The sequence below is a fragment of the Schistocerca piceifrons genome, chromosome 6 (genome assembly GCF_021461385.2).
Source record: "Schistocerca piceifrons isolate TAMUIC-IGC-003096 chromosome 6, iqSchPice1.1, whole genome shotgun sequence".
In the NCBI taxonomy this organism is placed as follows: domain Eukaryota; kingdom Metazoa; phylum Arthropoda; class Insecta; order Orthoptera; family Acrididae; genus Schistocerca; species Schistocerca piceifrons.
Window position 1 is genome coordinate 401,516,026 of NC_060143.1, and position 19,574 is coordinate 401,535,599.

At 36.7% G+C, this 19,574-nt stretch overlaps 1 protein-coding gene across 1 annotated transcript in view; it reads right to left on the reverse strand.

The window, feature by feature from the left end:
* Positions 1-3,258: 3,258 nt before the first annotated feature.
* Positions 3,259-19,574, reverse strand: part of LOC124803346 (cadherin-23-like) — a 326,146-nt gene continuing 309,830 nt past the window's right edge. Inside the window, exons 22-23 of the mRNA XM_047264532.1 lie at positions 12,652-12,813; positions 3,259-3,901 (exon numbers count right to left, since the gene is read on the reverse strand). Coding sequence (XP_047120488.1) covers positions 3,496-3,901; positions 12,652-12,813 — 568 coding nt within the window. The 3' untranslated portion in view covers positions 3,259-3,495. The remainder of the gene's footprint in view (positions 3,902-12,651; positions 12,814-19,574) is intronic.

Below are 19,574 nucleotides of genomic sequence, written 5' to 3' on the forward strand. Positions count from 1 at the left end.
TTTTCCCATGTGGAATGTTTTCATCTATTACACCTTGGGCACATATTTGGGTTGAGAGAGTTATCTATTCTGAGGTGCACCACTCACTATCTCTGTCGGAGCCTGTATTGCTCGATCCCCTGGAACTTGGCCTAGCTCTCCAACTCCCATTCCTACTTATTGATAAATCCAGACTCGAGTAGGACCATATCAGGAATGTTATGGGGTTGATATAAGGAAGCATTGTGTCACCATTATTATTTGTAATGGTGATGGATTAAATTATGAGAGAGAAAAATGAAGCATATAGAGGAAAAGAGATGCTGTTATTGCCAATGGTATCATATGTGGAGAACTAACAGTAAGGATGTACAAGAACAATTGCACATATTAAATGAAAAATTGAGAAATACAGCTTGAAATGCAGTCTGGAGAAAAAAATAAAACTATGCTGGTAACTAGAGGAGATAGAGAAGGGAAAGGACAAATTAATATTAAAAGGCAAGAAATTGAAACTAAGGACATCTTCAAATAGATAGAAAAAGAGTTAATGCAGAATTCAAGGATGGGGCTACAAATCAGTAGAAGGGTGCAGCAGAACAATGCATTTTACTAGTATGTGAGGGGCTTAGTCTGCGGAAGAGAAGTGCTAAAGAAATGTAAGGAAGTGATGTACAAGACATGCTTTGCACTCATGCTGCCATACACATGGGAGACCTGGACAATGATCAGAAGAGAGGAGTGAGAAATGAAGAAGTTGTGAAGGAAACTGGCACAGAAACATTGAGTGACAGAACTGAGAAGAGTAGACTAAAATTGGGTGGATGTGTAAAGACTATGGAATATGGGGGAATTGCAAAATGAATGATGGAGACCAAGTTTGAAGGCAAGAGGAATGCCTAAAACAAGCTGGATTAATTCAGTTGAGACCAGTATAACAAGAAGGAATTGGGATAGGAACATAACAGTTATACAAGAAGGCTGGTGGAAAGACAACAAAGAGTAAAGAAACAAAGCCTGATGGGGGATTACATTCAAATCTCCTGCTTTACAGTACCCACTCAGTGGAGACAAAGAGGTTTGACCTGTATGTTCTACAGCAGCTGCTTTACATGGTGACCTTGCTGTTCATTGCATAAAATGTATCTGCAATGCAAGCTTTCGTACACATGATCCACAAACCCAGGCACACATCTGTGGAGCACTGCAGTCAGGTCGCCTAGTTGCAAAGGTATCCATTTCTCAGAGAAGTTGTTGGAGTCAGATGAAAATGGTATGTGACGAACTGATATGATCCAGAAAATGTTCTTGATGCATGAGTTGTGCAGCTCTATCTTATACAGTGAACTGTGAAATGGGCCATTTGAAAGTAATCTGATGTTCACCATCCAAACAGCACATTTCTGAATATGGGTTCCTTATCAGAACTTTATCTATCAATTCCCCTTGACATCCACTAGAATCCTGTAATGGGAATTATGAAACATCTTGTATACAGCTGAGATCTTGGTAGTTATGGAAGGATAACATATTAAGGCAGGATAACATATGGAATACAAAAATTTCTAAAATTATAATTCTAACAGATTGCAGAAGTACATTACAAAAATTGGAATATTCCAACATCTAGACTCAAGCAAGTAAATATGTAAAAGATGTTTTGCATGAAATATGGATTACAAAATCGAAGCATCAAGATATTAATTTGATATGTATTAATGGTCATGATAGGTAACACAACAAAAGCATGGACACATTAGCAAAGCATAGTGTTACAAAAGACCACTCTCAACTCATTTCTTTACATTACACTGATTTTATTTCTTTAATCCAGAAATATGTTCATCAGAAATGGTTCAGCTACTGGTTCACTACACAGATGGACAGAAAAAAGTTTTATCTCCAAGCTCAACCTGTCATCCAGCAAAATAAACTTAAAATGAATTTTGGCATACTGCATTTCCCATTAGGACATGCCTACACCATGCACATTATCAAACCCATCTTTAATGGTTAATCTATACTACTCCCAGGAAGTTTTTGAAATAGTCTATCTCAATCACATTATTCTGGTATGCAAAATGTAGAGGAAAAAGTAAGAAAACTTTATAAACATAACTTGGAGAACAAAGATTTCCGATCCCCATGTCAGTATCTGATTTAATGCATGGAAACAGTTACACCATTTATAAAAATTTAGCTTCTCATTTGGCTCAGGTAAATATCATATTTTGAATTAACAAATAATCTAATACTATTCAAATATCAATTCATGACAATGAATGTAAATGAACACTGAGCGTCATTGCTAATATGACACTATGTTTCAACAGATTTCAGTGTTCTTATACTTTACTAAATCATTCAACAGCGGTCTTAATTTAGGTTCACTGCATCAGTAATTGTTAAAGAGGCTGGCTGTACAGTTTGCTTGACTGAGGTGAATAAATAAATAAATAATGATAACCATAGCTGCAGTAAAAATGTCTACAGGATGTATTTCCTTCTCATTCTGTTCTGCTATATCTTTTTTGGTGTGGGATCCTGGGTAGATTCCTTATTTAATCGTGTCATTATATGTTTGCATCACTTTGAATTGAAAAGAAAAATATTGGATTAGAAAAATGGACAGTATGGTTAGCCAGTACTTACCCGGAAGAGATGAAATTCCAGTTCTGCTGATACATTTAAAAGGTAGGAAAATGATCTCATCTTCAGAACTTTTAGTTTATACTTGCAGGAAGAAAGAGGGGAGGGTTACGAAGGAGGGGCAGGTGGCTTACACCCCAGTATGAAAGGGAGCCACCTGTTATGAGGAAAGGGCAAAAGATAAAGGGGGAGGTGCCAGAGAGAGGAGGAGGTCAAATATGTTCTTTTTTTTATAATGAACTCAGACTGATTCTCAGTAATGTCTTAGGAAAAACTCATTAATGGTAAAAGCTGTTGCAAGTGTTATATTAGTACATCTCTTTTGCTTAAATTTATGTGTGTTTATGTCTTTAATTCATCACATCATTTCTATTTATTTTTGGTAAATTATCACAGTTGGTAGTGAGCAAACAAATAATTAAACTATTCACAATATTAAAAATATTTTAAGAAATATGTATTTAATTTCATACATTGGTCATAAATATGCAGTTCTGTATTAATTTATCTATATTACACTCACAATGTATGAAGTTTAGCTTTGTAACTAAAATATTTATCTTAACACTCCACTAATAATATAATACATTTCTTTTGATTATAAAAAAGAGTACAACAAGATACCTGCAATGTCAGTCTCATGCAAATTCACAACTTCCAAGGAAAATCACAGACATTTAAAGGTAAACATGAATACACAGAAAAAAATGTAATTAATCATAACAGCTTAAGTGCTCAGCTGTACTCTAAATGAAGTAAGTTGCAGTACATATTTCTCACACTGTCATTTAGAGTTAAGAAATGAAGTGAAGATCATAACTCTTAAGATATAAGTACTGCCCTGAGACAGTGCCTGAGGCAGCCTTACTACAACTGTGTAACAGGTACAGACTCTGTTGGCTTGAGACTAAAATTGTCATTTCCTTCATAATTATCTGTGTTTGTCAGATTTCCATTGGCAAGAGGATTTACACTTTGAGTTTTCTGATTAAGATCATTAGCATCATTGTCATATTGCAAAATAAAATTGTTATTAAGTGTTTCAGTAATTCTTCTTGGTTGTTGTCCTTCACCTAAAGAATCAGGGCTTAGGTACTGACTTTCAGTTTTTAATTTGTCATCAGAGTCATCTGGATGAAAAGTGAATTCTTTGTTGAGAATCCCAGTAAGTTTTCTTGGCTGTGGACCATCAAGGATCTGTGATTTGTTCTTACTGGGCTGAAACTCAGGATTGTCTTCTATGCCAATCATATCAGAATCACCACTACTTTGGCTGTAAAAAAAAGGATATGTCTCTATTAATTTAAAGTTTATAAATTTTGTATCGCTGTAACAAGTAGGCAGAATTATTAAGAATTTACAAAAGATCTGCTATGATATTCTACAAAGTTTGTTAGATGTGATTTCTCATCTTCATCTTATCATCCTTGTATGGAGGAGGCATTATATATGCAATGACAATGCAAAATATCATTTCGTGATTCATTTCCAAAAATTAGTAAATTGCAGTTTATTTGGAAAAAGATTGCATGTAGACACACACACATCATAAATAATAAATTACATAAGAAGAAGAATCTCCTTTGATATTATGTAATACATAAAAGGCAAGTTTGCAGAGCTTTATGTATAATTGTATACATAAAAATAGTTAATTATATTATTCCTATTAAAGGAAAAATTCAATCCAAAGAACTATAAAATCACATTACTACATGGTTGGTCAGAACTTACCTCCAGGTAAGCTTAGCGTCATTGCACATATTTAAAATATGGTATATAATGAGTCACAGTGTCAGTGCAGTCATCTTGTTAACAGCACTATTGTATGAAACTAACTGATGAACAGTCAGCACAAAAGGACTGTGTCATAAGCTCATTAGATGTTGCTATTGTAGGCTTACTCATGTTCATCAGTTGTATAATTGTATGATATGGGATAAAAAGAAGAATACAATATGTACAGTCGATAGTGGCCTTACCAGGTGTATAAGTTATTACAGTAATAAAATGATATAAATTAAAAACATGACTGAAGTTAAACATAGATTCTTAAAAAGGAAATAGTTTAGTGACAATAATTCTGATACATTGTTGTAGTGATTTTAGATAAAAATATAATGACACACATATTGACACGCTTACAGAGCCAAAGGAATAATATAAGAATGATAAAATAAATAGGGGAAGAAGCCAAATGTATGAAACAATAGACTGGAGGAATAAAAAAAATAAAAAATAAAAATAAAAATAAACATAAAACTGTGTAAAGAGCAACTGCAACATTAAGAAACAAGTGTGATGCACAATGCTCTATGCAAGTGATTGTATCTTCATGTATAATGTTTCGTTATTTAAGAATTAGTGTCGAATCCAGATGCTAGGCAGTTGTTTCCTGAACATGACTTAATAAGCTGAAAACTAGTTCAAAATAAAAAAAACATTTATAGAACAAAAAGAGTGTGCTTGTTATTCAACCTTAAAAGTATTGTAAAGTTGTGGATCTTGAGAGCTGTGTCTTAAAATAATCTCTATACAAAATTAGAGAATAAGGTAGTGGTCATTGAAGCACACAAGAGGAATGTGGCAGTACTTATATATGAAGGTGATGACATTAGGAAGATAGACTAATCCTTTGCAGAAAATGAAATAGAAGAAATTTACAGAGATCCAGCTTAGTAGTTCCAGACTGGTCTACATAAAATGATAGATAGCCCCCAATATCATCTTAATGACCATGAAAAGATATCAGTTAAAATGATGAGTGCTTCATCAGGAAAGAGGGAAGGAGAGGGAGACGAAAGGATGTGGGTAAGGGTCATTCCAATCCCGGGAGCGGAAAGACTTATCTTAGGGGGAAAAAAGGACAGGTATATACTCGCACACACACCCATATCCAACTGCACATACACAGACACAAGCAGACATTTGTAAAGGCAAAGAGTTTCGCCAGAGATGTCAGTCGAGGCATAAGTACACAGGCAAAGATGTTGTTGAAAGACAGGTGAGGTATGAGCGGCGGCAAATTGAAATTAGCGGAGGTTGAGGCCTGGCGGATAACGAGAAGAGAGGATATACTGAAGGGCAAGTTCCCATCTCCGGAGTTCTGACAGGTTGGTGTTAGTGGGAAGTATCCAGATAACCCGGACGGTGTAACACTGTGCCAAGATGTGCTGGCCGTGCATCAAGGCATGTTTAGCCACAGGGTGATCCTCATTACCAACAAACACTGTCTGCCTGTGTCCATTCATGTGAATGGACAGTTTGTTGCTGGTCATTCCCACATAGAAAGCTTCACAGTGTAGGCAGGTCAGTTGGTAAATCACGTGGGTGCTTTCACACGTAGCTCTGCCTTTGATCGTGTACACCTTCCGGGTTACAGGACTGGAGTAGGTGGTGGTGGGAGGGTGCATGGGACAGGTTTTACACTGGGGGCGGTTACAAGGGTAGGAGCCAGAGGGTAGGGAAGGTGGTTTGGGGATTTCATAGGGATGAACTAAGAGGTTACGAAGGTTAGGTGGACGGTGGAAAGACACTCTTGGTGGAGTGGGGAGGATTTCATGAAGGATGGATCTCATTTCAGGCCAGGATTTGAGGAAGTCGTATCCCTGCTGGAGAGCCACATTCAGAGTCTGATCCAGTACCGGATATATATACCAAATAATACAGCATTAGCATCCTTGGATGTAAAAAACCTATACAGTACTGACCCAATAAAAGAAATGATTGAAATTATTGGATGTTATCTGTCAACCCATAACAAGATCAGAACTGCTTCTGCAGAATATACAGAACTAATTGATTTTTAGCAACTTTGGTTGAAATAGATCCAATATTTTAGGAGTAGATGTGGAACACATGCACAACCATTACAACTGTGCTCATAAATTGAGTAGCTAGTATGTGAGTATTGATACTACAAACACAAGAGCAAGATACACAATACACTTTCTATATAAGCAAAGTTGCTGCTTTTGTTAAAACTGACATCCCTATATGCATAATGTCCTTAGTATTATTAAGTGTGAGTAGCTTAGCTATATTTGATGTGCAGATATGTGAACCCTTTCTATGTTGCACCATTATTTTCAAGCACTTTCTCAAATTTGCAAATAAATTTCTTTTTTTACAATCAGAAAAACTATTTACAACTACTAATTGAATTATTAAATAGTAGGTGTGGTCAGCAAGGACTACACTGGTCCCTTTACATTGTCAGTGCAGCATTAATGTTTTGTTCAGTATATATTTTGGGAGGGAGGAGGTTAGATTATCAGTTTTTATTGCAGTGTCCTCTTTTGAACTTTTCTGTGGCTTGCTGAATCATATAAAATTTATGACACACACACACACACATACAATGACTCTCAATTATAATACGACAGGAGTTTAAGGAAGGCTACACAGCATGTGTGACTAAGCTACAACCATCAAACTCACAACATATTTCTGTAGTACACAAAAGCTATCAGTTTTCTCAACGTTTCTTCACAATTTTTGTAAATGGAAATATGCAAAGCATTGCAACAACTTACAGGTGTAAAGATAGTTTGAAATGCCTTTTAGCACAAAATATACTGAAGTTCATTCCTTGAACAGCTGATCTCAGTATGTTCATTCTGTATTTTATGATTGTGTATAAAACCAGGGACCTAGAAATGTCGGAGAGGCTTCGACCCTCCGTAGCCCTCAGTGGTTCACAACCCTACAAAAGGCCACAGCAGTCCACCCACTCCACCGCCACCCCACACTGAACCGAAGGTATTTTGTGATACTTGCTATTAGTTTCAATAATGGAAAATCCAGGATGGAATGTAACAGCATTATGAAAAGAATAGTTGCTACTCACCATACAGTGGAGATGTTGAGTTGCAGACAGAACAAGACTGTCAGAAAATGAGCTTTCAGGCAACAAAGCCTTCATTGGAGATAGAACATACACACACTCTCTCTCCCTCCCTCCCTCACACACACACACACACACACACACACACACACACACATACACATGCAAATCACACATACATGACCACAGTCTCTGGTTGCTGAGGCCACACTGCCTATCTGCGACTCAGCATCTTCACGATATGGTGAGTAGCAGCTGTCCTTTTCATAATATTGTTACAATCCCTATTAGTTTTTGAGGTATTAAAATGTTCTAGTGTAATGACAAGAGCTGCCACAATGATGAAGAGGAGAGAAGGCTGTGAGACTATTTCAGCCAGTAGTATGCTGGCTAAGATGACACCAAGACAGGAGTGGCATCTATACAAACAGAATATAAGCTCCATCCCACATAGCCACAGCCACAGTGGAAGACGAACCATCATATAAATGCTACACCAGTGACTTATGAACAGAATTGTTTTGCTTGCATTGAAATTGTATATACCAAAGGACAATGATTATTTGCATGTCACATTTGCTTTTGACAACTCTTTGTGAATATGCAGAGTTAAGCATCGTCAATTTAACTTACTGTAATAAACTCCATTAATATGATTTGCTTGAATTGTTGCCCAGCAATCCGAGAAAACAGCTTCCTAGTCACCCTATATTAGAAGAGTGGGCAGGATACTACAAAAAAAGTATCTAAGAACTATTTGTAAATCTACCTTATCACTCTTTTGTCTGTGTCCTATCATACGGAATGTGAAGAATTGATTAGAACAACTGTATAACTACAAACATCTACTGTGTGGCCTCTTTTTTTCTTTGTAATGCAAAATCGGTTAATTAAATGAAGAAAAGACACTGTACTTTATGTGACTATATGCTGAATTTTGTATGACAATTGCACCTTGTAACACAAAGTTTTGTTTACTATTGTTGCAAGAGTCTATTCAATAATGAGGATTATAATATAAATGGATAGATTAAAAATCTGTTCACCAAGTGGTGGCAGGAGATAACAGATACAAAAGTTATGGAAATGTGCAATCTTTTGGAGCCAGTGGCTCCTTCTTCTGGCAGAAATCTTGAAGAGAAAGGGAGAGGGATGAAGGAAAAGGACTGACAAGGTTTGGGAAGTGGGAAAAGTTACAAAAAAGTCACTGAGAACACTTGTTGAGGGACATTTTCTGGATGGGATGAGAAGGAAAGACCAAATGTTGGGAACTGCACTGGAGAAGATTTGAAAACCCGAGAGCTTAAAGGTGAATGATTGGATAGTAAGCAAAACAGATTATTGACAAAACATCATGAAAGAATTAACAGAAGCACAAAGCTAAGTGCATTACACACGGTAGATAGGTGGTGGGAGGGTGGGGTTGGAGAGAGAATAGACAGGTGTGAGAATAAAAGATATAGAAAAGTAAAAGAGAGTGAAGAAAAGGAATAACTACTGAAAAGAAATGTTGAGATTGAAGAAATTAACACAAATTTAGGTCCAGTGCATGACAAGAGGCAAGGATGTGTTGTACCACAAGTTCCCACCTCTTGAGTTTTCAGAAACTGATATTGTAATGTCAGGAGGGGGGTTGGGGGGCAGACTTTCATGTTGTAGAGCATGCTCTGGCACAGGATATTGTGTGCTGTTGGTGTATAACTGTGCCCGTTCATCCTAAATGATAACTTGGTGGTAATCATACCTACATAGAAGGCCAAACAGTGTTTACATAACAACTGGTATGAGACGTGTTGGAACTTCCTTTGACAGTATGTTTGCTAGTTACAAGGCTGGTATATGTGGTGGTAGGAGGGTGCTTAGGGCAAGCCTCACAGCATGGGCAGTCACAGGGGTAGGTGCCATAGCATAGAGAAATGGGTGCAGAAGGAGCATAGGGTCTGACAAGGATATTATGGTGATATGTGTGTGAGTGGAGGGGAGGAAGGAGGGCAACAAAAACCTATTCTCTAGTTGTGATGGGCAAAATGTCAGATGGAATGGACTTCATTTCAGAGCAAGATTTTAGAAGGTCACAGCCCTATTGCAGTAGCTGATTAATACATTTAAGACCAGGCCAGTACTGACTGACAAGGGGTGCACTCCTAAAGCCATTTTTTTTAGGATTAATCAATACCAAGGTTGGATGTGATAGCCCAAGAAAAGTGCTTTTAAATTAGGTTAGTAGGGTAATTATGTCCAGTGAAGGCTAAAGTGAAAATTGTGGAATATTGCTCTAATGAGTGTGCATCTGAAAAAATACCTTTGCCTCAAATGCTAAGACTGTATGGGAGGGAATGTTTGACCTGGAAAGGATGACAAAATGGAAGTACTATTATTTAATTGCACATTTAATGTGAACAGAAGTGTGTAGCTGAGCCTCGGTGAGGATGAGGTTAACATCAAGGAAAGTGGCATGTGATTCAGAACAGGACCATTCAAAATTTAACTGTGGGAATGTATTTAGAGGTTCCAAAAATTTTAACTGGTCAGTCTCACTATGTGTTTATATGGCAAAAATGTTATTCAAGCAACCCATGAAAACATTGGCATAGAAAGGAGTCATCCTGGTTGTCAAGGTTGCACTACCAATCTGTATGTCTCCCCCACAAAGGTAAAGTAGTAGTTCATAAGTATAAGGAAAGCAGGAAGGATGTCATAGGTCTGGAATCAAGTGGACACTGATTGACATAATTTTCAGCAGCAGACAGATCATGTACAAGGGGAATGTTGTTATAGAGGGAGGTGTCATCAATCCTGATACTCGAGGTGTGTGGTAGGAGTGGGACTAGCACAAACCGTAGATAATCTAGGAAATGGTTGGTGTCTTTCATATACGAAGGGAGTCTTTGTGCTACAGGTTTCATGTGTTCAGCTATGGCATTCAGTGGGTGCCTTGAAGACAACAGTTTTGGGATGGCTGGAATGATTGGCTTTGCACAATGTTCTGTCAGTAATTTCTGACTTTTTATTGCCCTACTTCCACCTTGAAGGTCTCAGGTTTTCAAATCTCATCCAGTACAGTCCTCAACAGTCAGTCTTTCATCTCCTCAACAGTCAGTCTTTCCTTCTCACCTGGTCCCATAAGTTTCCCTGACCAGGGTTGCGGGCAACTTTTCAGTAACTCTCCCCATTTCCTCAACTTTTCCAGTCCTTTTTCTTCATCCCTCTTCCATTCCCTTCTACCTTTCTTTAGGAAAAGGAGCTACTGGCTCTGAAAACTTGCAGAATTGCATAACTTTTATATGTATTTTATCCTGCTTTTGGTTGGTGAGTAGATTTTTTATCTACCTAGTAATGTTATATTTTCAAAAACTGATTAATTTTAATATGTAGGAATGTACCTTCCATCACACTATGGAAGATTATCAATGATGTTTTGTAAGGAACATTCTCAAAGCCTCTATGAAACTGTAGATAGTGTATGCTAAACATTTTGCAGTTCTGTACTCACAGTATTCTCTCAATAAATCTGCATATTGCTTTCTGTGTAGAGAACCCTTTGCAAAGGCCAAACTATAAAGAGCACATTGCGCCTTTTTGTGGGAAGTGGGCACTGGCCTTTTTACAAGCAATCTAGGCAAATTTTTATGACAAAAGCTGACTCAAAAGATGAGCTGATATTTATGTGATATACTTGTAGCATCTGTTGTGAACTGGTTACACTACTAAATATGTGTGTCACTCACCCAGAATATATATGTTTTTAGTACATCCTTTGATACATCAGTTTACCCAGAAGAACAGGTGCTTTTTGGGAAGAATTTAATGATCCTTATTATGTTATTAGTAATTCTACTTTCTGAGAAACTCTAGCTACAATTTCCATAGTGAGCTTAGTATATTTTGCTTGCATTTTACAGTTGCTGTAAGAACAGATTCAGTGATTTCAATGTAAGCTTATTTTCATGTTTATTAGAACTATCATTAACACACAAATAAAATACTCCTGCTATTGTGATTTTCTCTCCCTAGTTGACTCTTGTATTATGTTAGTTCACATGATTACAACTAAATTCCCTGTGTACTGTATTATACACAAATGTTGGCCTACCTAATAGAACAACAGTTCAGATGTGTATAGACACACACACACACACACACACACACACACACACACACACACACACACACACACACACACACACAGATTATATTCCATAAATCCTATCTAAAAGACAAGCATAATCCCTGAGAAAGCCCATCTAAAAAAGAAATGGGCTTTTAGGAAACATATACAACCCTATTTACAAAAACACATAATTTAAATGCAGTGATTAATATTTGATTTAGTCTACTGTCGTTTACACAAAATTCTCATACTTTGGAAAATATATTTTTATTTTACATGATACTCTCCTTTAGAACATATTAATACACATAGCATCATCTTAATTTCCATGTATACATTAGTACCATAAGCATTACCACAGGCACTGATTTAGGTACATTCAAGTGAAGTTATGTGAATTTATTATATTATCATATAATGTTAGTCTTTACTTCAAGTAGAAGTGAAGTTCTACAACTCTTATGAATTAAGCTACAGAGACAAGCAAACAATTATAAAAATTCAGTTTGTTTGCTCAAGGTGAAAATGTTGACCAGAGAGGAGTTTCAAATGTAGTAGTAGTAGTAGTAGTAGAGACAGAAAGAGAGAAAGAGAGAGAGAGAGAGAAAGAGAGAGAGAGAGAGAGAGAAAGGGCAGCCATTGAGAGCACACACAAGGATGTGGATGGATGGTCAAATACTTCTCTGGTCAACTGCTGCAAAAATATTTTGTGCTGATGTGTATGAATACAAGAATTATAGTGGATTAGCCACAGTTACCCCACACCCCTTGCCTACCATAGTTTTTGCTGTGTGTTACAGTAACTGTGATCCTGGACAATCAGGAGAATGTTTGTTCCATCCAAGAAAACCTTGGATATTACTTTCCAAACAAGTAAAATCTGGATGGATTTGGTTTTGCACAAAGACCTAAGTGACACAGTTGTGATGACTGCTTGTTTTCTGGGACAAAGTAGGCATCCTACATGTCATCCCAATCAAAATTATGCCTCAGATGTTAAGTCCCATAGTGCTTCGAGCCATTTTTTAACTATTTTTTGTTTATTATTGTTGTCATTAGAGCATACCTGACATTGTCATAATCAATAACTGCTTCTGTTCTCCACATAGGATTCGACCCTTCTACTGCATGTTTGTTGGTATTAGGTACAGCAACTCCAACACGATTCAAGCCAGAATTTTGGGATCCAAATTTTAATTCTTGGAGAGCCTCTAAGCGACGTTTCAATCTGAAATACAGAGTTCAAATACTTTAAGAAAGTACATTACTTTTAAAATTCATGAAGGTTTGCCAAACAGAAAACATTATCAATGGAAATATGTGTTACGGTCTCCAATGAAAGAAAAGATGGAACACAGAAGAAAATAATATATGAGTCACAGATTTACAATGATTTTTTTGGATGGAAAACATCATTATGTATAAAACCATAAGCTTATTTACAAGATGTGAGAGAGATTGGGGAGGGGGAGGGAGAGAGAGGGAGAGAGAGGGAGAGAGAGAGAGAGAGAGAGAGAGAGAGAGAGAGAGAGAGAGAGAGAGAGAGAGGGGGGGGGGGGGAGGAGAGGGTAGGAGAGATCGAGGGTGACAGAGAGGAAGAAGGACATATTTATGTTAGGCAAAAATGTTTAAAATTTAAATAAAATATCTAGTACAAGCTGCTAAACAATATATCTAAACACAAAGAATTTGAGATGCATTTTATTCTTTTATAAGAAAAAAGAAAGGCTGTTATAGCCAGGCCATTTCACATTGATAACTATCAGCTGCTAAGAATGAGATAATCTTCATTTGAAAACAATTTCTTACAAAATAAGTTTATCAAATAACAAACAATTAATTTATGGATCTTATGGTTTGTTACCATTAGGACTATGATAGGAACTAACCATATTACCTCTGATGGTCCAGTTATGTGAGTTGAGTGGTGAAAGGGGAGGGGGGAGTGCAGACTGGATATGGAGTGCAGACTGGCTATGAGAGTGTTATGGTGAGGACGTATAAGGGCTACATATCCAGAATGAGATTTGCACTCTGCAGCGGAGTGTGCACTGATATGAAACTTTCTGGCAGATTAAAATTGTGTGCCGGACCGAGACTCAAACTCGGGAGCTTTGCCTTTTTCAGGAAAGTGCTCTACCAACTGAGCTACGCATCATGACTCATGACCCATCCTCACAACATTAATTCCACCAGTACCTCGTCTCCTACCTTCCAAACTTCACAGAAGCTCTTCTGCGAACCACACAGAACTAGCACTCCTGGAAGAAAGGATATTGTGGAGAAGTGGCTTAGCCACAACCTGGGGGATGTTTCCAGAATCTCAGTTGGTAGAGCACTATCCCATGAAAGGCAAAGATCCTGAGTTCGAGTCTCAGCCCGGCACACAGTTATAATCTTCCAGGAAGTTTCTATAAGGGCTATGTACACTTACAAGTGATAGTTCTTTTTTATTTTCTTTTTATTTGTATATCAATAAAGTTCCCATTGGTGGTAGGATGATGACAAAGGATAAGCAACATAATTCTGTTTAATTCTGTTGAAAACTAAGAAAAGTATGCTGCTGACTACCAACAATGAACTATAAAGGAGCAGTGTTACAGTTGCCTGAATTCATAGTAGTTCATTGTGAGGCACAATGCATGGACAAAACTTATGCTAGCATATAGAGCTGATGGTCAAGAGCATGAGCATACCAGATTATAAAATGAAGTTGCACATTAATCTTGAGGACATATAAGTTATCTAGAATTTCAGTGTGAAAAATCTTATTGGTATCTCAAGGCAAACAGTCTCTTGAGCTTTATTGTGCATCATTATGGGGCACTGGATCATAAATCAATTAATAAAATAATGTTTGTTTGCTGAATGTTAAGAGTTCTTTTGTTCAAATCTGAACTACCAAAATCATTATGGAACAGTCATTGGCCTGACATGAAACAATAAGAGAAGTAATACTATGGAAACATAGAAGACAGGAATATTCATATATCATAAAGCTGGAACAGGAATGCAGCCTGTAACAGTTTCAGAAAAGTAGTCAGATCACCACAACAAAGCTACAGCAAGTGTATTTCTAAATTCACCAGCACTTGTGAAGGTACAAACTTAATGCATGTTTCTCAGTATATAATTTATCCTGTTTTAATAGTTGAGTTAGCATTTGATATTTTACATGGAACAAGTTGTAAGAGTATTTTCTTCTTCTTCTTTGTCTTCTTGTTCTTGTTCTTCTTCTTCTTCTATGGTGATTCACCCCGGGAGTTACCCTTTCTGACCTCCACAGGCTTCATTTGTTCCAGTCACCAGCTCTAAATTTCTGTCTTCCATCACTTCCTGTGGGGATTTGCCTTTCCTCTCCTTCTTGCAGGTGGCTCTCACTTTAAACTTTTCCTTGACCACCTATGGTTGAAATTCTCTGTACATATTCCCCTGTTAATTGCAGATGTCTTCTCTTATAATTGTGCCTCACAATGAACTACTATGAATTCAGACAGCTGTAACACTGCTCCTTTATAGCTCATTGTTCCATAGTATTACCACTGTCCTAATTTTATTTCTAGCTTTCCTTGTCTGAGGCTACATCTCAACTCTGTATAGAATTATTTTCTCCACAAAAGCATGAAATATTCTTTTCTTAATGTCCCACTGAATATTATTATTCCATATTATCCCATGCAAAACTTTATCAGTTCTCTTCCCCATTGTTATTCTGGAAGTAATGTCCTTGTCTCTTGTAATGGAATTATCCATTATTGTTTCCAAATATTTGTGTTCAGAGTATTTTATTTCTCCTTCCTCTGCCTCAATTTCCACAGAGTCAGTCCTGTCCCATACACATACACTCTGCCTTGTCCAGATATATTCCCAAACCCAGTTTGTTATACCCCTCCTTAAGCTTTCTCAGCCACGTATTCCATATCATCTTCATTATGAGAGAAAATTGTCTGGTCACCTGCAAATAAAAGAGAATGAAGAGCATTGTCACCATCTTTATTCCCATGTCTGAGCATTTCCTATACCAGCCATCCAGTGCTTCTTCCAAATAAATGTCAAACAAAACAGGTGACAGTCCACAACCTTATTTCAGAACTTCATCAAGGGAAATACTTTGGGTAATCTAGTTTTCATTTATGTCTCATTAACCCTCCTCATTGCTTCCCATTCTAGGGACATTTTCGTAGACTTTCTGCATGGCCACAGAGTCATATATACACTTATATTTTTATTTCTATATTTTTCCAATAATTGTTGACACAGTGAATGTTATAAAGACAGGATGGTCCTTGCCTAAAACCACATTGCTCTTCACTAAAATCTGACACATCATTTTCTATTTTCTTACTGATAAAACTAGAAATAAACCTAGCTGTTGCTGGGATAACATCTATTCCTCTATAATCTTTACATACCCTCTTGTCATCTTTTTTTATAAATCAACATATGACAAATTTCATTCCTTAGGGGATCTTCTCTCTCCTCTACTTTCCCAAAAAGTTTCTGTTGAAAACTTATTGTTAAACTTCCTCCACACCTCATAAGTTACATTCATATACTTCCTGGTCCAGGAGCCCTATCTACTTTTCTTTAGACATTGCTGCCTCCATATCTTCCTCTGTTATTTCTATATGTTTTCTTCTAAGATCCTAACTTCTTCTTCTCCATTGTAGTTCAACTTATTTAGGTGCAATAACATAGAATAATGTCGTATTCATTCTTGAGTGAGAATTTTTCTTACAATGTCCTTACTCTCATGTTACTTCTCACTTTTTAAATAACCTCCTATGCTTCATTAGACTTATTTCATACTATTGTCCCATCCATATTCCTGCATAGACTGTCCTGATGTTCATTCCTCTGCATCCTGGCACTCATTTTAGCCTGTTGTCTGATCTTGATATATAAGTCTCTTGATTATGACATCTTATCACTTACACATTCCATATATGTTCTTTTCTTTTCATGAATCATGTCTTCCAGCTCACTGGAAAACTCATCTACATATTTCTTCTTCTTTTCATCCTATCCAAGGGCTGTTCTTGCTGCTTCCAAAACACTTTCTTTCTGGCATTTGTACATAGTTATGATGTCTTCCATCCTTCCTGTGTTAAGTTTATTCTGAAGCCTACTTAAGTATAGCATTTTGATGCTATATTGTCCAAGAAGGTCTGTCTAAAACTTCACTTCTGTAACTTCACCCTCTATTCTTATGCTAGGTGGTCTTGCCTTGTTGTAGCATGTTTTCCCCACTACCAGTATTTTTTAAAGTGCTGAATAAATTCCTTGCTGTTAGACCCTGTGTACAGTCAATTAGAGTTGAGCACAGATCAGAAAGAGAGAGAGAATGAGAGAGTTGGTGGACAGGCAGTTTAAAGTGTGTCAAAGAAATAGAATGTATACGCCTTAGATAACTGTTCTACCAATGACGCAGAAACCCGTAAATCACCATAGACTGTGTACTGAGACAGGTGACTGTACTCTTTGTAATAGATAACTGTGTGATCAGTGAAGGGATCAGACAAACAAACTGGAGTGAATACCAGTGCTTTTTATGAGATTGCAGTTTTACTATCATGTCATGTGGTTCTTCACACATGACAGTATCCATCTTCGAAATCAAAAGCAGCCTGTTCACCACATGCTCAGAAAATAGATGTTTATGAAAGATACAGGATCTCATATGTTCTATTATGTAATTATTGTTTGTTATATTAAAAAATTGTGAATAGTATTCTCTCAGTAGTGAGCCAATTATAACGAAGTGATTGTTGCCCATCTTGGATTATTTTTTTGTTCTCAGTTCACAGTTTCAAAACACTGACTCAGAACTTTATGTTTGCATTAATAAATACATCAAATAAAACATTGAAGGCAGTACTAAATTTGGAATTAATTCTTTTCTTTTGTTAACATTACATCCAAAATACAAAATTTCATAACCAAAACATTACTGGTATGTAGGTACTACGTGCTGTTAAAGAACATTACTGGTATGTTGGTACTATGTGCTGTTAAAGAATGTTCAAAAACACCTTCTGAGACACATTTACAATACTACCTAAAAACATAAAATATTATATAATTACACTGCAATTCTCACTATTGTCAAGTAAACAGTATTGACTTGTGTGTATATGATCTTTTGAAATTTGCACCTGTGCTCTCGTCTTCAAATATTCTGGCACTGTGCCTCTTCAGCAATAACATTTCAATGCATGCAAAAATTCCTAGGTTGAAACTTTGCCTGCAGTAATTTTTCTGAAATTTGAAGTGAATGCTTATTGCTCTCGCTATTGAGGGAACGGTCACTGGCCAATCAAAATATTTTTTATAATTCACTGTTTGCCATATTGTGGCAGTTTTAGATAATCAGGTGGGATGTTTTGACATATTTTTGCTGAAGATACCAGTAGAGCCCAGGCCTGAGCTACCATTTTTATGACATTGCGAATCACGGTAAGCAATTGTGCTGTAGATGTTGAGACATACAAAGTTAGATTTACTTCCATCTCTTATGATTTCCACTCCTGTGTTCTTTCTCTAGTTTTCTTCCTACTTGGATAAAGATACTTACATGATTGAAATGTGGCAAATGCATAAATATTTCAAAATTCTATTCAGCAGCACATAAATTAGTGGACTTACCTACAGCAGATCTGTGTGTGGAGCACAGAAACAAGTAACAGAAAACAGCGTTCACACTAGCTTTCGAGCAATAGCTCTTTTTCAAATACAAGTACACACATTCACACATACAACCACTTGGACAACCAAATGCACACTGCTGTAGTCATGGCAATATGGCAGTCTTCTGTTACTTGTTTTTATGTTCTATGCATCAATATCGATCTGCTATAGATGAGCGGTTGCCTTTCCCTTATTTTATTTATTGCTTCAGCCAGGAATTTTCAAAATGTTGTTTAGGCTGAATTTCATTTAGGTTCATGGTTCAGGATGTTATTTTTAATGTGATAATTCTTCTAGTGCACATAGTTTTCATGAAAGTGTTGCTAATCAAAAGATAAGGGCAGATAAAATTTTTACTGCAGTGTAATTCACCAGATATCTTATGAACCAATATGTATTTCCACACTTAGTGACACTACTTCTTATAAAGATTGACATTCTGACTGTTTGGTAATGGGGCTCAAGTTAACTTACAAAATAACCAACAGTAAATTTCAGAAGCATTTACATTTTCCATACCAGACTTGGCCTCTGTGCTTGTTAGATTCTGACCATATTTTGTTGACCTCATTTTTATTCACAAGGTGATTAGGATATTAATTGAGATTTTTGCATAATTTATCAAAATTCTTGATATGGTGCTTATACTCACAAATAAAATGGTCCCACAAATGACAGCCCTTAAATAGTCAGACGTCACCCTGACTAGTCTGTCTGTGACCAGAAAATAGCTGCATAGCATCTTTGAGAGTCCCAGTTGAGTGAGTAAGCAATGAACACTTTATTGAGTCTGCTGTGTGTAACCAGTCTACACAAATATGCATATCAGCATCCATGAACACTCGGTAATGTTGGTTTTCTTTAACACAAACTCAGAATTTTTTTTCCTGAACTGCTTTGTGTTTGGTAGGATGGTTGGAGAATAATTGCCATTGGAATGATTGATTGTTGCAAGTGGTGACTTTGCCCAAGTGAAACACTGCTTTGTGCTTTTCTATGATACTTTACTTACTGCAAGGCAGTATGTGTACTGTGAGACACAGTATAAATCTGGACTGCATTTTGTGTTACACATAATCTCTTGCTTTTGTGACTTGTTAGAGTTACTACTGATTTGTGGGCAGTGTTTCTATAAAATTACAACTCATTTCATGAATTCTAATACTGGACTCTTGTTTGTTTGTGAGTGCTGAGCTGGTTTGAGCACTATTAATCATATGAGATTGAGAAACTGGTCATCAACCAAATAACAGGTCATTAAAGATAATAAATGTGTGAAAAATTTAAACCAAAATTGTGGTG